General features: G+C 42.7%; 1 protein-coding gene across 1 annotated transcript in view; it reads left to right on the top strand.

The window, feature by feature from the left end:
• The window catches only part of ANKRD11 (ankyrin repeat domain 11), a 277,569-nt gene extending 265,232 nt beyond the window's left edge, over positions 1–12,337 (top strand). Inside the window, exons 9-12 of the mRNA XM_036750516.1 lie at positions 5,200–5,298; positions 5,395–5,538; positions 6,543–6,635; positions 7,501–12,337. Of these exons, the coding sequence (XP_036606411.1) occupies positions 5,200–5,298; positions 5,395–5,538; positions 6,543–6,635; positions 7,501–7,686 (522 nt within the window). The 3' untranslated portion in view covers positions 7,687–12,337. The remainder of the gene's footprint in view (positions 1–5,199; positions 5,299–5,394; positions 5,539–6,542; positions 6,636–7,500) is intronic.
• Positions 12,338–21,563: the final 9,226 nt, after the last annotated feature.

Here is a 21,563-nt window from a genome sequence, read left to right as displayed (position 1 = left end):
AGTGCCCTTTGGGCATAGTTCCAAATTATTCTTCAGAATGTTTGGGCTAGTTCACAACTCCACCAACAGTTCATTAGTGTACCTATTTTTCCATATCCTTTCTAGCATTTGTCATTTTCCTTTTCTGTTATGTTAACCACTCTGATAGGTATGAGGTGGTACCTCAGAGTTGTTTCAATTTGCATTTCTCTAATCAGTAGTGATTCAGAGCATTTTTTTTTCCATGTGACTATTGGCAACTTTCATTTCTTCTTATGAAAACTGCTTGTTCATATTCTTTGACCATTTATCAATTGGTAACTGGCTCCTATTTTTATAAATTTGGCTCAGTTCCTTATGTGTTTGAGAAATGGAGAAAACCTTTTTCATTTCATATAATCAAAATGATTATATCTCCATATCTTCTTTGGTCATAAACTCTTCCCCTATTGATAGATCTAACAGGTGTCATGCTCTCCTAATTTACTTATGTCACCCTCTACGTCTAAATTATTTATCCATTTTGTCCTCATCTTGTTATAAGGTGTGAAACACTGATCTATGCCTAGATCCTGCCAAACTGCTCTTCAGTTTTCCCACTAATATTTGTCAGATAGTGAGTTCTTCTCCAAAAGCTTGGATCTTTGGGATTATCAAACACTAGATTACTAGTCATTTACTGCTGTGTGTTGCGTACCTGTAGTCAATATATTTTTAAGCACACTGTTTTGTTACCTGTGTTTCCTCTCTAGCCTTAGCCAGATTTTACTGTGTCATACTTTGGTTTCTGTTGTCTGTTACTTGGCCTTCCTGCCATCTTTTTTTTTTAAAAATAAATAAATTTCTTTATTTATTTTTAGTTTACCACACACGGTTCTACATAGTTTTGAGTTCCAGTTTTTCTCCCCTCCCTCCCCCCTCCCTCCCCAAGACGGCATGAAGTATCATATAACTATCATGTATAACTTCGCATTGAATTAATTTATGCACTAGTCAAGTCGTGGAGAAGAATTTTGACCAATGGAATGAATCATGAGAAAGAAGAAACAGAACCAAAAAAAAAAAAACCCAAAAACAAAAACAAAAGAGAAGCAGAAAAGGTGAGCATGTAGTGTGCCTCAGTCTGTATTCAAACTTCGCAGTTCTTTGTCTCGATGAAGATAACATTCTCCATCGTGAGTCCCCTGGAGTTGTCCTTGCCCCTTAGGTTGCTGAGAAAAGCGCAGTATGTCAGGGTTGGTCCTCACGGAATCCATATATCTGTGGCTGTGCACAACGTTCTCCTGGCTCTGCTCCGCTCACTCAGCATTATGTCATGTAGGTTTTTCCAGGTTGTTATGAAGTCTGCATCATCCCCATTTCTTATGGCACAATAGTATTCCATCACCTTCATATACCACAGCTTGTTCAGCCATTCCCCAATTGATGGGCATCCCTTTGATTTCCAATTCTTGGCTACCACAAAGAGAGCTGCTATAAATATTCTTGTACATGTTTCCTTTTCCCGCTTGCGTGATTTCTTTGGGATACAACCCTAGAAGTGGTATTGCTGAGTCAAAGGGTATGAACATTTCTATAGCCCTTTGGGCATAGTTCCAAACCGCCCTCCAAAATGGCTGGATCAGCTCACAACTCCACCAGCAATGCCATATTGTTCCAATTTCCCCACATCCTTTCCAGCATTTATCATTCTCCTGATTTGTTATTTTAGCCAATCTGACAGGAGAGATGTGGTATCTAAGAGTTGTTTTGATTTGCGTTTCTCTAATCAGCAGCGATCCAGAGCATTTTTCCATATGCCTGTAGATAGCTTTAATTTCTTCCTCTGAAAACTGCCTGTTCATATCCTTTGACCATTTCTCAATTGGGGAATGGCTTGTATTCCTATATATTTGGCTCAGCTCCCTGTATATTTTAGAGATGAGGCCTTTATCAGAGATACTAGTTGCAAAGATTTTCTCCCAATTTTCTTCTTCCCTCCTAATTCTTGTTGCATTGGCTTTTTTTGTACAAAAACATTTCAATTTGACATAATCAAAATTATCCATTTTGCATTTTGTAATGCTCTCTATCTCTTGTTGGGTCATGAATTCTTTACTTTTCCACAAATCTGATAAGTAAACTATTCCTTGCTTTCCCAAATTACTTAGAGTATCAACTTTTACTCCTAAATCATGAACCCATTTTGACTTTATTTTGGTATATGGTGTAAGATATTGGTCTATGCCCAGTTTTTGCCCTACCATTTTCCAATTTTCCCAACAGTTTTTGTGAAATAGTGAATTATTAGCCCAGAAACTGGCCTCTTTGGGTTTATCAAAGAGTAGATTGCTAAACTTGTTGATTTCACCTACTTGTGTACCTATCCTATTCCACTGATCCACACCCCTGTTTCTTAACCAGTACCAGTTCCTTCCATCTTTTAAAAATCCAAGTTGGCTCTTGGATTTCCTTTGTACCCATGTCAATCTCTTTAGACATTCCTCTTCCACATTAGAATTGCTTCTCTTTGGATATTCAGAATTTCAGTTTTAAGTATTTCCCACCACTCCTGGGAAAACTTTCATTTCATGGATTTTAGTCCATGGGATCCTATCAGTCCTTCATCTGAACTCTTTCAGATGCATTCTTCTGATATCTAGGTTGAACATCAGACTATTCCTGGCCCGAAGTGGTTGCTTCCTCCTGAGGTTGACATAGTTTTCACAGTGGTTACCAGTTCTTTTTTGGTGGTAAAAATCAGATTCAAAATATGATTTCCCCTTTGAAGTTCCTCAGCATTTTGAAGACTGACATTTTCATTAAGACAAATCAAGAAATTGTTAACTGATCCATCTTAAAATGAGAGAGAACTCCAGGAGATATTCAGATAAGTGAAATCACTGTTGTGTCCTGTCAAGCTTTCTCCCTTTTCCCTCTTTCTCCAGGTCTTTAGTGTATTCTAATGAGAGTCAACAGCTGGACACCAAAAGTAGATGAGCAGCCCCAGAATGGGCTCGGCAAGCCCTCACTCCAGAGGTGCAACTCTGTGAGGTCTGCTGAGCCCTTTTCAGGGCTGCTCATTCACCTTTGGTGTCTAGCTGTTACCCAATGGTCACCTGTGGCTCCAAGTTTGAGCATAGGCAGAGGTCGCCTCTCAGTAAAACCATCTTGGCAGATGGGCTCCACCAAGTTGAGGGTAACCAACAGGCCTCAAACCCATGGGTGAGTTAGGAGCATGATCTGCCCTAAGCATGTGAAGACTTTCTCCAGGGAATGGTCGGATGAGAACAGTTTGTTCCTACGGCTATGAAGGTGGTTGAAGCATTCTATGGAGCGCCAGAGATTGGTCAGGCATTGAGGACGCCAAGGTCATCCACTGCATCCTAGGCCATCGCTAGTCATCTTGACATTTGTCCTGTCACAGGACTTTAACTCTGGAGGAAAGAAGTGAGATTGATGACTTTGTGCACCTCTGCCTCACTTGAATCCTGAAAATGAAGGACAAACTACAGCAGTCTACTGTGAGGATTGTATTGCTTCTATTTTTCTTTTTATTGGTCCCTACCATGCTTCACGATTCTCTGTGTTTTCTTATAGTACGATGTTACCCACTCCTCTGTCACCTATTCTGTTTCCATTGATCATGGAATAGTTTTCCAAAGTTGTATTCTTGTTGTAGTTCTCATTCCACCAAGTCTTAGGAATGCTCATGCTGTCAGATTTGCCTTGTCTGTCTTGATTGTTACCCATATTTAATGCATTTGGAGGAAGGCATAGTGTTATAGCTTTAAAGTTAGAGGAACCCCAGATGCTTTAGCCCAACCCTGACATTTTGCCAGTGACGTAACTGAGTCCCAGGGACATTAAAAATGACTTGACAAAGTTCCATCAGTAATAAGTAGGGTTTGAAGTCTGGCCTTTTGATTCTAGAGTTGCTGCCTCTGTGAGGCTTTGTGCTTTTTCAGTGGTTTCTGGTCTAGATTTCCTTTTCCTGTGACCTTTCAAGTATGTCTGCTGCTATACTGATTCTTCTCTTATAGCTCCTGTCCATCATCTAGCTTGGTGGATTTGCTCCAGTAGTTGTCTCTCTTCTATTTCCTTTTCATTCTAAATAACCTCCCTTTTATTTGTAATATTCCAGGTAAGTAGGTGATTTTATCCAGCCCTTGTTAGGTATGTTCATCTTCAGGGTCTACATCCCCCTCTCTTTGGGAATATCTCCTTTTGGCTCCCAGTGTTCAGTCTCCCTTCTTTCTTCTCTGTTGCACTATCTTTAAATCCTTTTTCTTCTTTGTTTTTACATTAAAGTCCTTCATTTTAAAAAAAGAAACTTGATTCTCCTCAATAATTGAGAGATGTTCTTATAGCTTATTAACCCTGTCATTATTATGGTAGCCATCATTATGGGTAGCAGCCACTTGGCCATGGCAAAAATACACCAATTGTACATGGCGTCAGTCACTGCAAAATTCACTGTTCTCCATACTTGGGGAAAGTTAATCCTCAGCTCTTATCTTACTTGTTTTCCAAGAGAGCCACTCATTGAGGGGTAGGAGCTTTGGTAGAGCTAAAGAGAATGATCCTGTGGAAGGGACCTGGGGGCTAAGTCTAGGGAATCCAAGCTAGAGTCAAGAGGTGCTTAGCAGACACAGGCCTAAGGACCATGTGAGGCTGCCCAGAGGCTGGGGAACTCTGCCAACCCGATTGGTGCTAGGCACAAAGAACCAGCCCCAATCTGGTGCTGAGCTGAGGGGCCCCCGCAAGCATGCTGATTCCTTTAAACACAGTGGAAGGGAAGGGGATGAGCATTTCTGAATTGCGTGCCATGTGCCAGGCACTCTCAGGTGTTTTACCCTGGGAGACATGTGCTCTTCTTAGCCTCCTCCTCCTATGGTTGAGGAAACTGAGGCAGCAGAGGTTAAGGGACGTGCCTAGAGTCACACAGCTAGTGAGTGTCTGACCGTGAGTGCAGGCCCTGTGCTCTATGCACTGCCCTACCCGGCTTCCTGTGGAGTTCAGAAACATTCACCTCGCACAGGGAATACTAGAAACAGTACTAGAACACGCTGGTGACTGGCCTTTGGAAATAAGTAGGAATCTTGACTACTGAAGAGGTGGGGCCAGTTTGGGGAAAGAGGTGAAGGAAGCTTCCTGTTACCACCATTTGTTGACAGTAGCCAAAGACTCTGTCAGCTAGGTATTCTGATAATTGGTGTGTGTTTCTCTTTGGGTCTGCAGATTGCCCCGCCTCCATCTCTGGCAGAACCACTGAAGGAATTATTTAAGCAGCAGGAAACTGTCAGGGGAAAACTCCGTCTCCAACACAGCATAGAGCGGGTAAGAAAGTATCAGAATGGCAGAATTTGTTACTTGCCTCTCAGGCCTCTGCTTAAAGAGGCATGCCCCATTTTAAATTGCTTCTCTTGTTCCCAGGAAAAGCTGATTGTTTCATGTGAACAGGAGATTTTGCGGGTTCACTGTCGAGCAGCACGGACGATAGCTAACCAGGCTGTCCCATTCAGTGCCTGTACAATGCTGCTGGACTCGGAAGTCTACAACATGCCCCTGGAAAGCCAGGTCAGTGGTTTTCTCCAGGTGTCTTGGTTCTTGGTTGTCCAGGTTCTTGAGAGGATGTTTGTCCGTCTTACTGACATCACATCTCGTTTTGCAGGGGAGAAGGTAATTTGGCTAAAGCGGCCTAAAATGGAGGCCAATTAATTCATGCTTCCTAATTGAGATCCTGACCTGTCATTTAATTCAGAGCAATTTACCTCCTAATTACGGAACATCTTTTGGTCATGCTGTACCAAATTTTTATTCTAAATTATATAAACAAATTAAAACTAGCCGGAGCTGTTCTCTCTCTCTCCCAACTTCCGTCCCAGGTCACAACGGTGGTGCATCATTGTCTATTTTAAGATACGTAGCATGCATCTGCCCTTAGCCTGGCTCCTAAAATAGAGCCTCCAACAATCAAGGATGTTGGAAATGTTGTGCTTTCATGCACCTAGCAAGGTGTCTGGCATGTCGTAGATATTAGTTAATGATTATTGACTTAAAAAGCATCAACAGCATTGCGGCTTGCTGCTTTGGTGAAAGCCAGGCCAGCTTTTGGGAGACTGTTGATGTGGCACCTCCTGTCTGTGGCTCGCAGAGCAAGGCCTCTGGCCCAACTGCTCGATAATATCAGTGATGCCCCTGGGGACCTGGGCCCCACCGGGGTTACACCTGGTGACCCATCTTCATCCACCTCTTCCTCTGCTTCTCCTTACATAGCCCTCAGCGTGACACCTACTATGAGCTTAGCAATGCCTTTTCACCAGGAAAGATGGATACACACTATGGCTTAAAAAGCTTTGGCCTCCTCTAGGGAAAGGCTTCAGCAGGTCTGAGATAGAAATGGAAAAGTGTCTGTTGGACTTGATATGCCGCCGCTCTCCATGTGAGGCAGTGTGGAGACTCCAGTGTCTGTTTTCTCAATCTGTTTTTATTCTTTTCCCCAGAAGATGGGATAGGACATTTCCATCTATCATACCTGTTTCCCCTCATTAAATTTCCTCTTTCCTTGATTGGTTCCACAGGGGGACGAAAATAAGTCAGTGAGAGATCGTTTCAACGCTCGACAATTCATTTCCTGGTTACAGGATGTAGATGACAAATACGACCGGATGAAGGTCAGAACCCTTTCCTTTTCTGTAATCTTGGGGTATTTTTAGGGCCCAAAAAAGCTACTCGTGGAGTCTGTCACTGTTCCATCGAACATTTCTAAAGGAGACTTCTGTTTCTGAAAGCTAGCATATCCAATATTTTTATTAGTCAAGCACTGTGAGACATGGGCCTTTTCCTTCCTTGGGATCCTACTCATGACAAAGCAGTAACATCTCTACAACTTGACCCCAAGAAAATCTACAGCGTATAAAGTCATCTTGAGTCTGCCACACAGAAAGGTCTCTGGAGAGGTTGTCCTCACTGTCTGGGTGCTGTCAATCTGGGGCGATCACAATACTCATTCAATCATTGGCTGATGCTGCCTGGTCTTCCTGTAACATGAGGGTCAGAAACATTTTCTCATTTCGGGGAGTAGAAGGGATGGTGATTTTATCTTTGCTTTGATGTCAGTGAAAAGCAGAGCTTTGGTCAGGTGAATGTTGCATAGCTATAGCTCATGGTCAGCCCTTTTCTATGGGCTAAACCATGTTATCTGACAGATTGACATGTGGAGTTTAGCTGCCCTGCTGTGAGATTCAGCATGATGGTCCCGATGTCAGGCAGGAACCCCTTAAGGGAAGACCCACATAAAGGACCATGTGACCGTGCTTCCACATACGTTATTGGTGATAATAATGAATCGCTTGTGGAAGTCAGAAATATTGGTTACAAGGCTGGCTCTGTCCAAAAAGCTCCCGGGTGGTTGCCAGGTGTGATCGTCATCCCACCAGTCAGTCAGGTATGGCCTCTGGCCCAGCGGCCGAGGGTTGGGGAGGGGTCCCTTGTGTCCCTGCTCCCCCTCCTCACCGCTCGATTTTGTCTCCTGCACAGACGTGTCTGTTGATGCGACAGCAACACGAAGCGGCGGCTCTCAATGCGGTGCAAAGGATGGAGTGGCAGCTGAAGGTCCAGGAGCTGGACCCCGCAGGGCACAAATCCCTCTGTGTGAATGAGGTGCCGTCCTTCTATGTGCCAATGGTCGATGTCAACGATGACTTTGTGCTCTTGCCAGCATGACAAGACCAGATCCCAAGACAGTGTCACAGGAAACTGGCAAAGGCAGGAGCCCTCCTGGACGAATGGCTGAGCTCCTGTTCATCCCGAACGCTTGTTGATGAATCCGTGGGTGGAAGGAAGAAGCATCTCTCAGGGGGGTGGGGGAGAGGGAGCGAGAGAACAGTTGCACTTTCTTCACAATGTATCCGTCACTTCTGGACTGATGGCAGGCACCCAGCCGCAGAAGTGGGAAATGCATCTCTTGTATGAACCAGGTGCTTCAGCGGAGGGTGAAAAGCTTGCACGCTACGCGTGTCTGACGGAGGGCCTGGACGGGCTCAAGGCTGCCCTGCCACCATGTGGGGAGTGGGAGCTGCTGAGCAGGGGCCAGGAGTCACGGTGGTTTCCATCTTGGTGGAAATGGCAGTTTTCAGATCTGTGTTTTCCATTCAGCTGCAGATTCATTTCAGAGAAGTTGCAGAAGAGAATTCATTTTTTAAGTTTCTCGTTCCATCTGGATCTAACAGAAAAAAATAAAATAAAAGGCACCCAATCCACCTTTCATGGACAAAATTAAAATGGGGTGGAGCCAATGGACTTCCAAGTCTAAGGATGCTTTCCAGCTAAAAATCACAGGGCAGCCACTGGTCCCCGTTTTTTCAGACAGCAGGGCTGTGGACGCTTGTGTTGAGCGAGGGCCCAGGCGGCGCCAACCGCCCCCTCCAGAAGCTGGGGGGCAAGTGGTGACCCAGAGCTAGGACTCTGCCAATTGTGTTTTTAATGGAGTCAAATCCATGTGGTTTATATATTTTTTCCTTTAATCTTGGGCATTTTGTTTCTCTTTCTGAGAACATAACTTGAAAACACTACAGAGCCAATACTCATATAAAAATGTATCCCATAAATGCTGTACAGTTTTTATATACATTAACAATGTACTTTTGCTGCCTTCTAGATAATTTATTTTGCAACACATTACTGCACAGTTGTAAATAACTTATGTACTGTAACATCACTTTCAGTTATGTGTAAAGAAATAAATAAATTAATTAAAATTATCTTTGTATATGTATAGTTCACATTAGGCAGCACTTTCCCTTTCAAGGAAACAGAAGGGCCAAAAGGGCGTGCAACGTTCAGTATTCTGAAGCCTGTCTTCTAACCAAAAGACAAGAGAACTCCACTCGGAATTTGCATTCTTCGCTTTCTTGAAATGTTAGCCCTTTTTTTTTTCCTCCTTTCTTCCCTGTCCTTTCAGTTAGGACAAGTAGCAAAACTCCCTGCCCACATGGTCCACCCTGTAATCTGCTTCCCTGGTCTTGTGCTGGGGTCTTTCTCCTCTCTTTATGAGGCTGGGGGTGGTAAGCAGGCGATGAAGGAGATGTCTGGTCCAGCTTGGAGGGGCCCCAAAGAGAAGTCTGTCATCACTATTGCTTTAAGATGAGCTTCCCGCCCTAGGTCAAGGGGAATTCATTCAAACTCTCCTGTGCAGTGGACGAGCTAAGCTTCCTTAGACCCTTAGGAAATGGTATTTTTTTTTTTGGTGGAAAAAGAATTGTTCTATTCGAAAGCATGGAAAGTAAATCATCACAAGAGGATGTCTTAGCAGTTTGTGGAAGAAATGACCCCTAGTCCATGATGGGGGGAAATTTGGAGCCCTCTGGTGGCCTAGGACAATCCATTCCCAACTTTGTGCCCCTTGGGGGGACATCTCCCATTCCACAGAGACAGACCAGGCCTTATTTGGAAGAAGCTTGTCTATTTAGCTAATTGGGCTCGTTTCAGAGGCAGCGCGCAGGAAGGAGAAATGGTGTGGTCCAACGTTTTTACCTTTTTTGTCATGTTTCTCCTCGGGCTACTCCAGCATTAAGGGAAAGGGCCCCCACTGACGAAAACAGTGGTGTCTGAGAGGCTGAGATGCCGCCTGCTGAATCATTCAGCCAGTTGGATGTCACCTCAGTTGAGTTCCTTGCGTTTGCCTAGAAGTTAGACACAGGGCATGAAGGTTTCTGTTCCAGAAGTTGCCTTGGGGTGAAGGGAAAAGGTAGAGAAACCCATGTGGACAAAGAAAGTGTCTTCTTGCCTTCATGTTTCTCTGAAGGGGTACCTGTAGCCCATGAACAACTAGAGTTTACTTGGAGTGGAACCTTGTTGGTTCCCGTGGTGGTGTGAGGACCGTGGGGGACAGCTAAGCAGTGCATGGAAGTGAGTGAAGGATTGGGTAGAAAGGGGACAGAAGTAAAAGAAAGCTTTCCTCTGGGGCTCCTGCTTTGTTGGAGGACAGAGCATGTGCCTTGGGTTTATTTATGAGAGTGTAAGTCCTACTACAGAGAAAATGCAAAAGGCCCCCAAGAAAGCAGTGGATCAGAACCTGACTGAGTAGCTAGCTAGGCCCAGCTATTATGCAGAGGTGGGTAGGCTATGGTTTGGCTCATCAGGATTATATTGCTCTAATGAAGGCACCCATCCTCAAAGTAGCAGTGGGGTGAGGTGAAGTTCCAAGCAAAGATGAATAGTGGAAACAGATTTTAAGTACTTCTCCCAAATGGTCTGTTGTTTTTGTTTGTTTTAATCAATCCAGGCACCTTTCCCCAATGCACTCTCCCTATTTATTTATAAATCAGCTTCAATTTAGGAAATGCCTAAGATGAAATATCTGCTCAACTCTCCCTCCCTCCACCCCCAAACAAGTTAGTTGCATGACAGTTGAGACATTGGGCCTCCAGAAATGTGCCCAGAAATATGTGCAAAGAGACATTTGGTGCTGTATAAATGGTGACTTGAAATCCTTGTTAACGCTGTATGCTCTCGACATGTTGAAAAGAAGTCCAACTTTATCAGCATTTTAAAGTGTTTTAAATTGTTTTACTTGTCTGGTGTCTTCTGTTCCTGTGCTGATGTCCCTGAATGCTAAAGAGGAGGAAGCCTGGCTTTGGCCACGTGAGAAGCAAACGGACTCCTTTCTCTTCCTAGTCACCTCTCCCTTCCTCCCTTCCACCCACACCTGGGGATCAATCATCAGATTCCCGGAGTTCTCAGAATTACACACGTGTTTGGGAAAGCAAAGAGAGGAAAGAGAGAAAGAGGAAGGTCTTGGTGCAGCAGTGGACAAGAGGCAGCCTAGAGGCAGCTCTTCCCAAAGGATGAGTCAAAATGTATTCACTCTTTCGGAAGAGTTAGCACCAAGTGTGAGGCACTGTAGGAATATCGGTGTAGAATTAAGGGCAGCTTATTCGGTGGGAGAGGATTAAAAAAAATCTTTAGGACAATTTTTATAGTCTATTTAAGAGGGGGAGGCGGGGAGATGGATCTGGCAAGTGAAAAGAGGCCTCCAGTCTTCCTCTGTTCATTACCACGGTTAGCCCTACCACACAAGCTCTTGGAACCAATTGTCTGCCTGCTCTCTTCCCCCACCTCTCCAAGCCCTGCTTAGAGATAATAGAATTTCGGGCTTTGGATGGGCCACCTTCTAGATCTTCAGGTTCTGGGGAGGTGGGGGGAGGATAGAGCGTTGCTGCCCAAGAACTCCGCCAGCCTCCTCTACGTGGGGAGCAGCCAGCCAGGGCAGCAAACAGACCTGTCAGCTTTTGTGTGTGGCCAGCAGTTTGCTATGAATCTTTTCCAACTTTCCTTTTCCTTCTGAACATCTAGTTATCCTGACAGGAATGTTTTGTTTGTGGGTGCTATGCACAGCCCCCTCCTCAATATGCCCCCAGCCTTGTTCAAGTGGACAGTGCACGGTGAGGATGCGATTCTGTATGCGCTGTAACGTCACTTTGCTCGTAGTGGAATGTAACGATGCCCCCTTGCTCCAGTATTTTTGAGCTTCATGGATGTATTACAACTGTTTTCCTTCCCATCTTGACTCTTCAGGTCCTTATCCTGTCACTGTTACCCCCCCCCCCCCACTTTTCTTTTAATCTAAATTAACCAATTCAGAGGCTGGCTTTCCTTACTGTCAAAGAGCCAGCACAGATTCATTTCCCAGGATGGAGGAAGAAGTGGGGAGAAGAAATATCCCACATAGATTCAGAAGGAATGAACTAGGTTATGTATTTCTCCCCGCTTCCCTGCCCCTTCTCAAAGGGACATACCAAATTACAGTCAGATATCTTTCAAGCCCTGCTCTTTTTTTTCCTTTTTGGTTAAATAACCATAAATTAATCTGTATAAGCATGGAGAGTCCTTTTAATCAGCAATTTCAAGGAACAATAGCAAAAGTAACGTATTACCTTTGACCCATGTGCTTTGTGGATTCCCCCCCTGCCCCCCCCTCCCCGGACAGTGTAAATTTCCCTCCTTGTAATGCTTCTGAGACAGTGTATATAGATGTAAATAGCTCACAGGTCAGTTCACACCCTTTTCTTTGTACTAGGTCCATTTGCGTAGAACGTGGGGTTATAACAGCAGCGACAGTGCATTGTCTGTAATGTAACAATGTAATTTTTTTTTTACAATGTAGTGTGTGTACATATTGTTTGGCAGTGCTGGTGCTGCCTCGGCCACAGCTCTGCCGCTCCAGTACTGTCTTTAGCTGTACAACTTCCTGCAGAAAGAGACAAAGTGAATACAAATGTTATTTTCTACAGTTGCATGTACAGAGATGAGCGCCAGAGACATGCTGTTGTCCCTCAGAGATAATGTTCGTAAATAAATTTTAAAAAAACAACTACTACCACCTTGTCTGTCCTTTTTAAGTCTCCCAGGGTTATTGGGGTGGGTTGGAAAGGGGGATGGGATGGGTGTATAGGGTGACGGTAAGCATTTGTATCAATTGTCAGATGGGAGAAACATAATTTAGATAGATAGACCCCGTGTCTGATTCAGCATGGAGCCCAAACATCAGCCTAGGGTCAAATTGGGCCTCTGCCACTCGACCCGGATGTGACATTGGGCAAGTAACGCCCTCGTAAAATTGAGAATTGGGCCCTCCTTGATGCCTCCTCTCAGACACTTGTTCCCACTTGGCTTTTTCTGGAGCCCTTCCACCTAAACCATTAAGGGGTTGGCTCCTGCTTAGTAAAGCAAAGAGGATATAAAGGCTTTTAGAGACAAGGCAGATGGGCATTATCTGATGTCACTGCTTCTGACCACTTATTTATTCTGAGCCCAATACATCCAGACCTGATTCCTACCCTTGCCTGTTACAAGATCCAACACTTGATGTCACTTTTGGGTACAGCTTCCTTCGTTCTGATTACCTACCTTTCCTAGCTATGTTGGCATTCACAGACTAGCTTGAAACCCTCCTCTGCCAGTCCCTAGATGTTCTCTCTACTCCCTTTGGAAGTGAGAGTTTTGTTTTTACTTTTGAATTTATTGCCAAACATTTCTCTCCTCCCCTACTGAGGGAGCCTTCCCTTGACCAAAGATGAAAAGCAAACTATAATACAAAACCAAGTTTGGCACCATATATAAACATCACATACCTATTGTCCCCAACCTCTTCATTAAAAGGAGCATTTTTTCCTCATTTGGGGCAAAGTTTGGTCAATAACCAATATTCAGCTTCTTCTTTCTTGTTTTCATTTACATAGTAGTCTTGTGTGTGTTATTTTCCTGGTTCTTCTTAACTGGCCCTGTATCGTTTCATGTTTTCTTGAAATCTTCATTCTATGTTAGCAGTAATATTCTATGTACCATCGTTTGTTTAATCTAGCCCAGCACAATTCCTGGCATATTGCTGTTTAGTCCTGTCTGACTCTATTACTCCATGGACCATATCACACCAACACTGTCTATAAGGTTTTCTTGGCAAAGATACGGGAGTGGTTTGCCATTTCCTTCTCCAGTGGATGAAGGCAAACAGAGGTTAAGTGACTTGCCCAAGGTCACAAACCTAGTGAGTGTCTGAGGTAGGATTTGAACTCTGGTCTTCCTGACTCCAAGCCCAGCGCTTTATCCTCAGAGCCACCTAGCTGCCTCCATATAGTTGGTACTTAATAAATGCTTTTTGACTACCAGCACTAAGTTTTTTAATAACCTGGGTAAGTGATGCCCAGAGAATTCTCTGCTGGTTTGCCTTTCTTGTCTTTGTCCTAAAGAGTGGAGCAATTGTAAGGTAGCTGTGTGGAAATAGACCAGTCTCTTTCTTAGCTGGCACAACTTCATACTGAATTGTATATACTTTCTAAAAAAAGAAGCCCATCTCTTAATAGATGAAAATGAAGTTTCAAATGAAGACTAGAAATAGGAAGGTCAAAAGATGGAGTATTTGGGACCAGAATAACGGGTACAGGAAACTTCAGTTCTCACTTTAATTTTTTTCAACCAAGAACAATCTTTGGAATGAAAACAAAAATACTTAACTAGGAAATTAAAACTCTAGTGAGGGGTCAAACGTCTAGGTGTCCTGAATGAGTTCCAAGTTACTCAGACCAGATAAAGGGTGTAATTAGAGGGTGCTCCTGAGCCGCTGTTGGTGATGTATGGGAGGGGAATGTGAAGAATAAGGGAGAGCTCCGTTCTTTTAATTTTCTTTGTATCCACAGTGCTTGGCACATGCTTGGCACATAAATGCTTACCTACTGACGGAAATGTTCTCAGCAAGAAAAGGTATACCGGGTAATGACTTTCTGATGAAGGGTATCTAGGTGGCCATATACCAACTAGACACAACGACAGTAAGGTAAAATGCTGCATTTCTAGGACACGTATCCAAGATGCGACAGGGAGCCTCTCCAAGGCCTGTCAAACTCAACAACCAAGATGGACCTCATGATTTCTGTGGGAGTGAATTACAGTTCTGGAAGTAACCTAGAAAGTATTGCTGGGATTGTGAAGCCATGGTCAAAAAGCTAACCTTAGGGAAATAGGTGATTATTTCATTGCTACGGTTGATGGAAGGTGCAGGTTTCAGAAAGAAAAAGAGGAATTTGTGAAGTGAACAGCTGGTTAAGAAGATGGTACCTGAGAACGTGGGTTTGGACTTCTTAACCACACCTTAAGGTCAGTCGACAAGTATGCATTAATCTGTGCTAAGTTAGGGGACAAAAGAAGGGACCCCTGCCCTCAAGAAGATTACATTCTCATGTCTTAGGTAATGTGTGTCTGTATGTTTTTTTGTGTGCATACACACATATACATGTGCACACACATTTCTATATACATACATGTGCATATACATTTATACATGTGTGTTTATATATGTATATGATATTACGCAGATGCACGATAACCTTGGAGAGGAGGGCCCTAGCAGCTGGAGGACCAGAAAAAGCCGCCTACAAAAAATGATTCCTCACCGAAGTCTTAAAGAAAACCAGGGATTCCAAGAGGCAAAGGGTAAGTATTCGAGACAAGGACAGAAGGAGATGGGAGACCAATCCTTGCTGTGTGAGAAGGCCAGTTAGGGATGGGCCTTTGAGTATGTGGAGGGAGACAATGTTCCGGAAGAGTAGAAATGTAGGAAAGGGCCAAATTGTCAGAGAGTTTTAAGTGTCAGAGCAGTTTGTAGTTGATCTGTTGCCAAGAGGCAATGTGAGCCACTGGAGTCTACTGAATTGGGGGAGGGGGTGACATGGACAGACCTGTGCCCTAGGAAAATCATTTTGGTGGCCACAGAGGAGTACATCTGATGGGGGCTGGTAAAAATAGATTCACCTGAAGACTTGTGGATCTCATCATGAGGGCAATAAGCTGAAGGTAGAGAAGAGAGAAAATAACTACATCCATGAGTTTGCCAAGTCAGATACTGGCAGAGTAGTGGGCATGGCACACGAGAGCTCCAGTAATTCACTGGAGACGATATCAAGAAGAGCAGCAACAAAACCATGCCCTATTCCCTAAGCAAATGCACAGATTATGGGTTATAAATAAGATGGACTACTTAATTTTTTAAAAAAATTTTGTTTCATTTTTTAATCACAGTTTTAGCAAATGCCAACTAAAATGAGCATTTCTGTGTACATTATGGAACAGGAGAGGATTGTCCATGAAATTGGGAATGTCTATTACATACAGTTTGCTTCTCTTTTGAAGTATATAATAAATTCAACATGTAACTTTCAAAGCTATCTTACTTATCTGTGATTCCTTTTGTTCCCTTCTTATCTGGAGGATTGGGGTGGGAGGGGGAAAATCCCATCCTAACCTCTTCTTCTACCTCTTCCAAAATGAAAAAAAAAAAACCGCTTGTAAGAAATAGTATACAAGCAAAACAAATTCTTGAACTGGCCATGTTGAAAAATAAATGTTTCAGTATCAATCTTGAGTCTGTCAAGGACTCTCTGACAGGAGGTGGGTAGCATGATTCATCATTGGCCCTCTGGAATCCTGATTGGCTCACTGGATTGATCGGAGTCTTCCAAAGGTGCTTGCCTTTACAATGTTGTTTTTTACTGTGTAAATCATTACCCTGACTTTGCTCACTTTGCATTAGTTTATACAAGTCTTTCCACGTTTTTCTGGAACTATCCTCTCCCATCATTTTTTGAATATGGTTCAAGACTGGATTATGGATGGAGGTTAAGTGATTCAAAGGAACATTAGATGAAGGTGTGATGAAGTAGCATTTTAAATCAAGAACATATGCTCATGTAAGGAAATCCATTAGCGAGTGGGGCAAAAACATGATGGAAAGTATTAAGAGGAGCTGATAGAAGCAATGTTATGATAAGAAGTATACTATAATCCACCGAGCCAGAATGGAGAAATGGATGAGGAGTTTAGGAAACATTCCCCAATCTTGTCATGGAGTCATGATGGGAGACTTCACCTATCTGCACAACTGCCGAAACTCTCCACTACTTTCTCCACTAAAGGCACTGACATCTTGAGTTACTCTAATGAAATTTAAAGGTAGAGGAAACAACAAAGTGGGCTGCTCTTCTAGTCTTGAGAGTCAAGAAACCAGTAAGTAGATAGAGTAGGAGCATCAAAGAGCACACAGAGTTTGTGAAAGAAAAAAGCAAAAGCCAGGCACAGTTTGATGAATAGGTTTCAGAATTCAGTTAGGATGAATCAAAGACTGTGGCCTGAAATTCTATAGGGGATAGTCAGCCACAAAGGGATGGAAGACACTTGAGAGCAAAATTCTAAGACCCCTAACATAAGTGGAAGATATTTAAAGAGACTGATTCTCTGTCTTGGGTTGGATGAGATGATGCTAACAGATAATTATAGGGAGTCAGAATTAACCCCCAATTTTTCTTCTGTCCTTGAAGTAGAAGGATTGAATGAAAATGGTTAATGAAGAGGTAAAATCCAAGATAAGCGAGGAGAACGCTCAGATAGCATCTAGTTGCCCTCAAAAAAAAAAAAAAATTCAAGTCACAAGGCCTGTATGTATCCCCAGGCACTGAAAGAACTGGGGGATAAATTTGCTGAGTTGCTAGTATACATGAAAACATATATAATATTCCACATCTAAGGATGCTCCCCACTTCCAACTCCCTCTTCTGCAAAAGAATGGAAGGAGGTATATTCTCTTATTTCTTCCTTGGGGCCATGCTGGTTTCTTAGTAATTTTCCAACATTCATTCAGGGAGGGAGGGGGAGCTTTGGCCTGGGCCTTTAAGACCAGGTAGGATTTAGGGAAGGGATGCCACATTCCAAGCAGCAAACTAAGGGAACATGCAAGCTACGGTAAGGGGAAAATGATTATGACCATACTCTGTGTCTTAGGTACAAATCTCCCAGAAACAATTTTTAAAATTAATTTTTCATTATTCTAAATTAAGAAATTGATCTACTTGAGAGGTCTGAGCTGATGTCTTGGACATGTCTCTAACATAAGACATTTAGAATGAACATTTATAGGAATCTTGAACAAGAAAAATTTTACAATATGACAGTTTGGTGTTAATATTCTGACTTATCTAATAGAAAAATAGGCCCTTAATATTTTGGAAATGCCCCCTGGAGAATCATTCTCCTAAAATCACTCAATTCTTTCTTGACCATGCCTCTCAAAATCAGTCATTCAAAAAGCATTTATTAAGAACCTACTGTGTTCCAGGCACTGGGGATATGCAGAAAAATCAGACAGTCCCTGCCCTCGAGGAGATCACAATCTAATGGAATAACAGAAACAGTTAGCATTTATATAGTACTGTCAGGTTTATAAGTCCCTTTATAAATATTATCTCATTTTATCACTTACAACCACCCTGGAAGGTGCTATTATGATCCCCAGTTTACAGAAGAGGAAAATGAAGCTGACAGAGGTGAAGTATCTAAGGGGCGATTCAACCTCAAGCTTTCCTGATTCCAAGTCCAATGTTCTATCTATTGAGTCACCTCACTGCATGTTCTAAGTTTGATTACCATCATTCATCCTTTTGGGGGCCCATAGCTGTTGTTCCTTTCACACATTATATATACTTTCCCAAGAAAAAGGAGTTAGGTCAAAGAGGAAGAATTCAAGCAGAGGACATTGTTTTCCGAGAAGGTTGATTAAATGATAAACTGATAAAATTTTCTTCCTTCAGGTAAATTTGGAGAAAACCTTGGACTAGAGAAATATTTATTCTTATTTTCAGTTGAACTAAAAAGGAGGTTTTAAATATGTTTCTACTGTGTTTTCAGGGAAGAGTGGAGCAAAGACCAGATATGTGGGTGAACAGGAGGTATGTTGCAAAGAAAGGTAGGGGCCAGAATGGGGGTGACCCTAGAAGCCCATGTTACATGCTCCCTTTGGTGATACTGTTCACTCACTGACTCTTCCAAAAAGGGTCAGAGAGATGTGTGTGTGTGTGTGTGTGTGTGTGTGTGTGTGTGTGTGTGTGTGTGAAGAACAAAGAAAACACCAAAGTTAATGGTAGCCCCTTGGGGGTGCCCAAGAATTCATGACTCCTCACTGTTCGCATTACCTAGATCAGTGGAAGAGCCTTTTAGCCTCTGAAATGACCCAGGGCACTAAAGCAGTCTCCACTAGACCACGAGGAGTGGGAGAAGAAAAAAGAAAAACTGGAAAGGTAAGAAGAAAATGGAGCAGACTGCATGTTGTAGGGAAGCATAGGATATGGAGTCAAGTTCCCATCCTAGGTCTGCCACTTAACAGCTTTGTGATCTTGGGCAACTTAGTTCCAATCTCTAGGACTTTGTTTTCTCATCTGTAAAATGAATGGGCAGGACTAGATGTTCTCTAAGGCCTTACAACTCCTATCACCCTATAAAAGAGGGCTAGTCTTGGTAATAGGTAACATTTGAGGGATATTCATTCCCCTTACACCAACACCTACCCCTAGTGAAACAAAAACAAACACCTCCTCTCTGTGTCACCAGTGAGCTTCATTCTTTTGGGTCAGAGAATCATGGCGCTAGAAAGGACCCCAGAGATCTTGTCCAACATTCTTGAAGATTTTTAAGAGTCTTTGAGAGCTCTCTAATAAGACAGAAGTACTCCTAGAAGGGGGAACATCTTAAAAATTGAATTAATTTCTTATATCACCTTCATTTATGAATTAAACCCTCCCCCTTCACTCAGCAAGCCATCTCTTGTAACAAAAAAAATTAAAAAAAAAAGGGAGGGTGCTCTGAGTAGATAAAGGAAAAAGGAAGAAGAAAAGAGAGAGTTTTGGATTCAAAGAGGGCAGATATGTCCTCCATTTTGAGGCAGGGGTGTCAGAGAGACAGAAACACAAAAAGAAAGGATGCAGAAAGACAGAGATAGAGAAAAAGAGGCAAAGACATGAATAGAGACACATCTACAGAAACAGAGATATCACATGTGGGGATGCATCAATTAACAATTAACTTGTTTCCTTCTCAGCACCTGAATCTAGAAAGGCTATGAGAACCAATGATCACAGAGCTGTTGTCTCTGAAGTGTTGCCACTGGGGTGTGGGCCTAATCCAGTGTGGATGAAATAGTTTCTCTCAGAGACAGTCTCCCTTTCCCTGTCTCTGAGCCCAGGCGGAAGGTATTAACTTGCCCCTCTCCACATCTAAGCAGGAAGCCCTTTCTTCCTGCAGTGGGAAAATCTTGGGCTGCCATATTTCCAGTCTCTGTGCTGATCAATTTCTCTGCCCGCCAAGTGTGTTGTTCTCTTCCCCCTTTCTGTTCTCTCATCTTTCCTGATACATAAAGTTAATTTAGCACACTAGCCTGGCATATGTGATTATTTGGGGGGCACTGGTGGTGGGGATATAGAGTTGGTCTGGAATAAAAGCTGTAGATTCACCTAACATCTAGTGTGAGGCTAGCAAATGAAGAAGCAGCTGTGTAGTGGGACCAGCCCTGGGCCATTTCCACCAACATCAGCATATTAACCTTTAGACAGCTGAGAGAAATGCTTATTAATAACCAATGATTTGGGGAGACCCAGACTTCCCCTTTTTTCTAAAGTCCTCATTTCAAAGCTCAGTCTCTGAAGGTTGAATTAACTTTCTCCTCAATATTGGTTAGACCCCACCCAACCTTACAAGGAATTTCATCTAAGGTGGGGAAGCCTATTGTCCTCTACACAGGTTTGGGTGGGGATAAATTCTTTAATTAGGTGGCCCAAGGTTGGACATTTTAGAAGTGAATGACATAATCAAAGTTACATACCCTGGCCCCTCATTAGAATAGGTCAACCTCTCATTGTAATAGTCATTCTCTCTCACTAATTGTTGTCAACCAATCAGAGTTGATTGCCACCCTCAGGAACACCCATTCTTCCAATGGCATATAAACTGTGAGGCTACTGCCATGATTGGTCTTTGGCATTCAAGAGTGTCACTGACCCTTTTATTAATAAAATGCTAGCGTTAATAATATAATGATTAATTACCCAGAAATTATGTCTCTCAAAATTTTCAAACATTGCACGAGCCCAAGATCATAAACAAGGAGAAATAAGAACAAAGAGAAGAATTTTAAACTGAACTTGAATCTGAATTTTAACCTTTAATTCTTTACATGAACTATATATACACATATGTGTGTGTCTATGCATATTATATATATATATATATATAGTGTGTGTGTGTGTGTGTGTGTGTGTGTGTGTGTGTGTGTGTGTGTGTTTGCATACACATTTCTATTTTAGCGACCCTAGAAGTCAAGGACAAAAAGGGAGAGAGAGGAGAGGGATGACTTCACATGGGCTTCCTTGTGTTCCTCTACCCACTGGCACTTGACTATGTGCCACACCTGAGGACTTTGCCCACTTCCCCAATGATTTGTACAGATTGCTCCATGGAGTTTAGCATGTGACATCTATAAAATGAAAGGTTTGCCAAGTGGGTACAGAGGAGGATTTTCTCAAAATTTCCAAGAATTTATAATCCCTATGTTATATAAATTGTTTCCAATCACAGAAAAAGATGGAATGCTGTTCTTACTAATTCATTTTCAGACAAATATAATCGTGACTCAAATACAACACTAAGAAAATTATGGGTTTATCTAGCAAATAATGGCTGACATTATATATATATGTATATGTGTGTGTATATGTATATATGTGTATACATGTGTGTATATTATATATGTGCATATGTGTGTATGTATGTGTATATATGTATGTGTGTGTGTGTGTGTGTGTGTACACACTCATTTCTTCCTCATAAGAACTGGGTGAATACAGAGGATCTGTGATTTCAATCAGCTAGAGAATGCCCTCTTTACACTTAGTAAATAACTCCTAAGCAAGTTCCTGAGGCACACAGAGGGTGAGTCACTGGTCTAGCACCTCAGAGTTAATGTCCAAGGCAGGCTTAGAACCCAGATGGTCCTGACTCCAAGCCCATCTCTCTGTCTAAGCTACCACTCATAACATCATACAAGATATACAGGTTTGTTAGTCATCAGTGTAGAGATAGTTGAATCCTTGGGAGCTGATTAGATCAAGGGGGATAATATAAAGCTAAAGACCCAGAATAGAGCCTCATGGGACATTCACACTTAGGAAGCTAATGAACTACAACAGTGAGCCAAAACGAAGGTGAAAATTAGTATAGATACATGCAGT

This window comes from Trichosurus vulpecula, chromosome 3, assembly GCF_011100635.1.
Source record: "Trichosurus vulpecula isolate mTriVul1 chromosome 3, mTriVul1.pri, whole genome shotgun sequence".
In the NCBI taxonomy this organism is placed as follows: Eukaryota; Metazoa; Chordata; class Mammalia; order Diprotodontia; family Phalangeridae; genus Trichosurus; species Trichosurus vulpecula.
The sequence above is the reverse complement of the archived record's forward strand: the minus strand, read 5'-3'. Positions and strand labels throughout refer to the sequence as shown.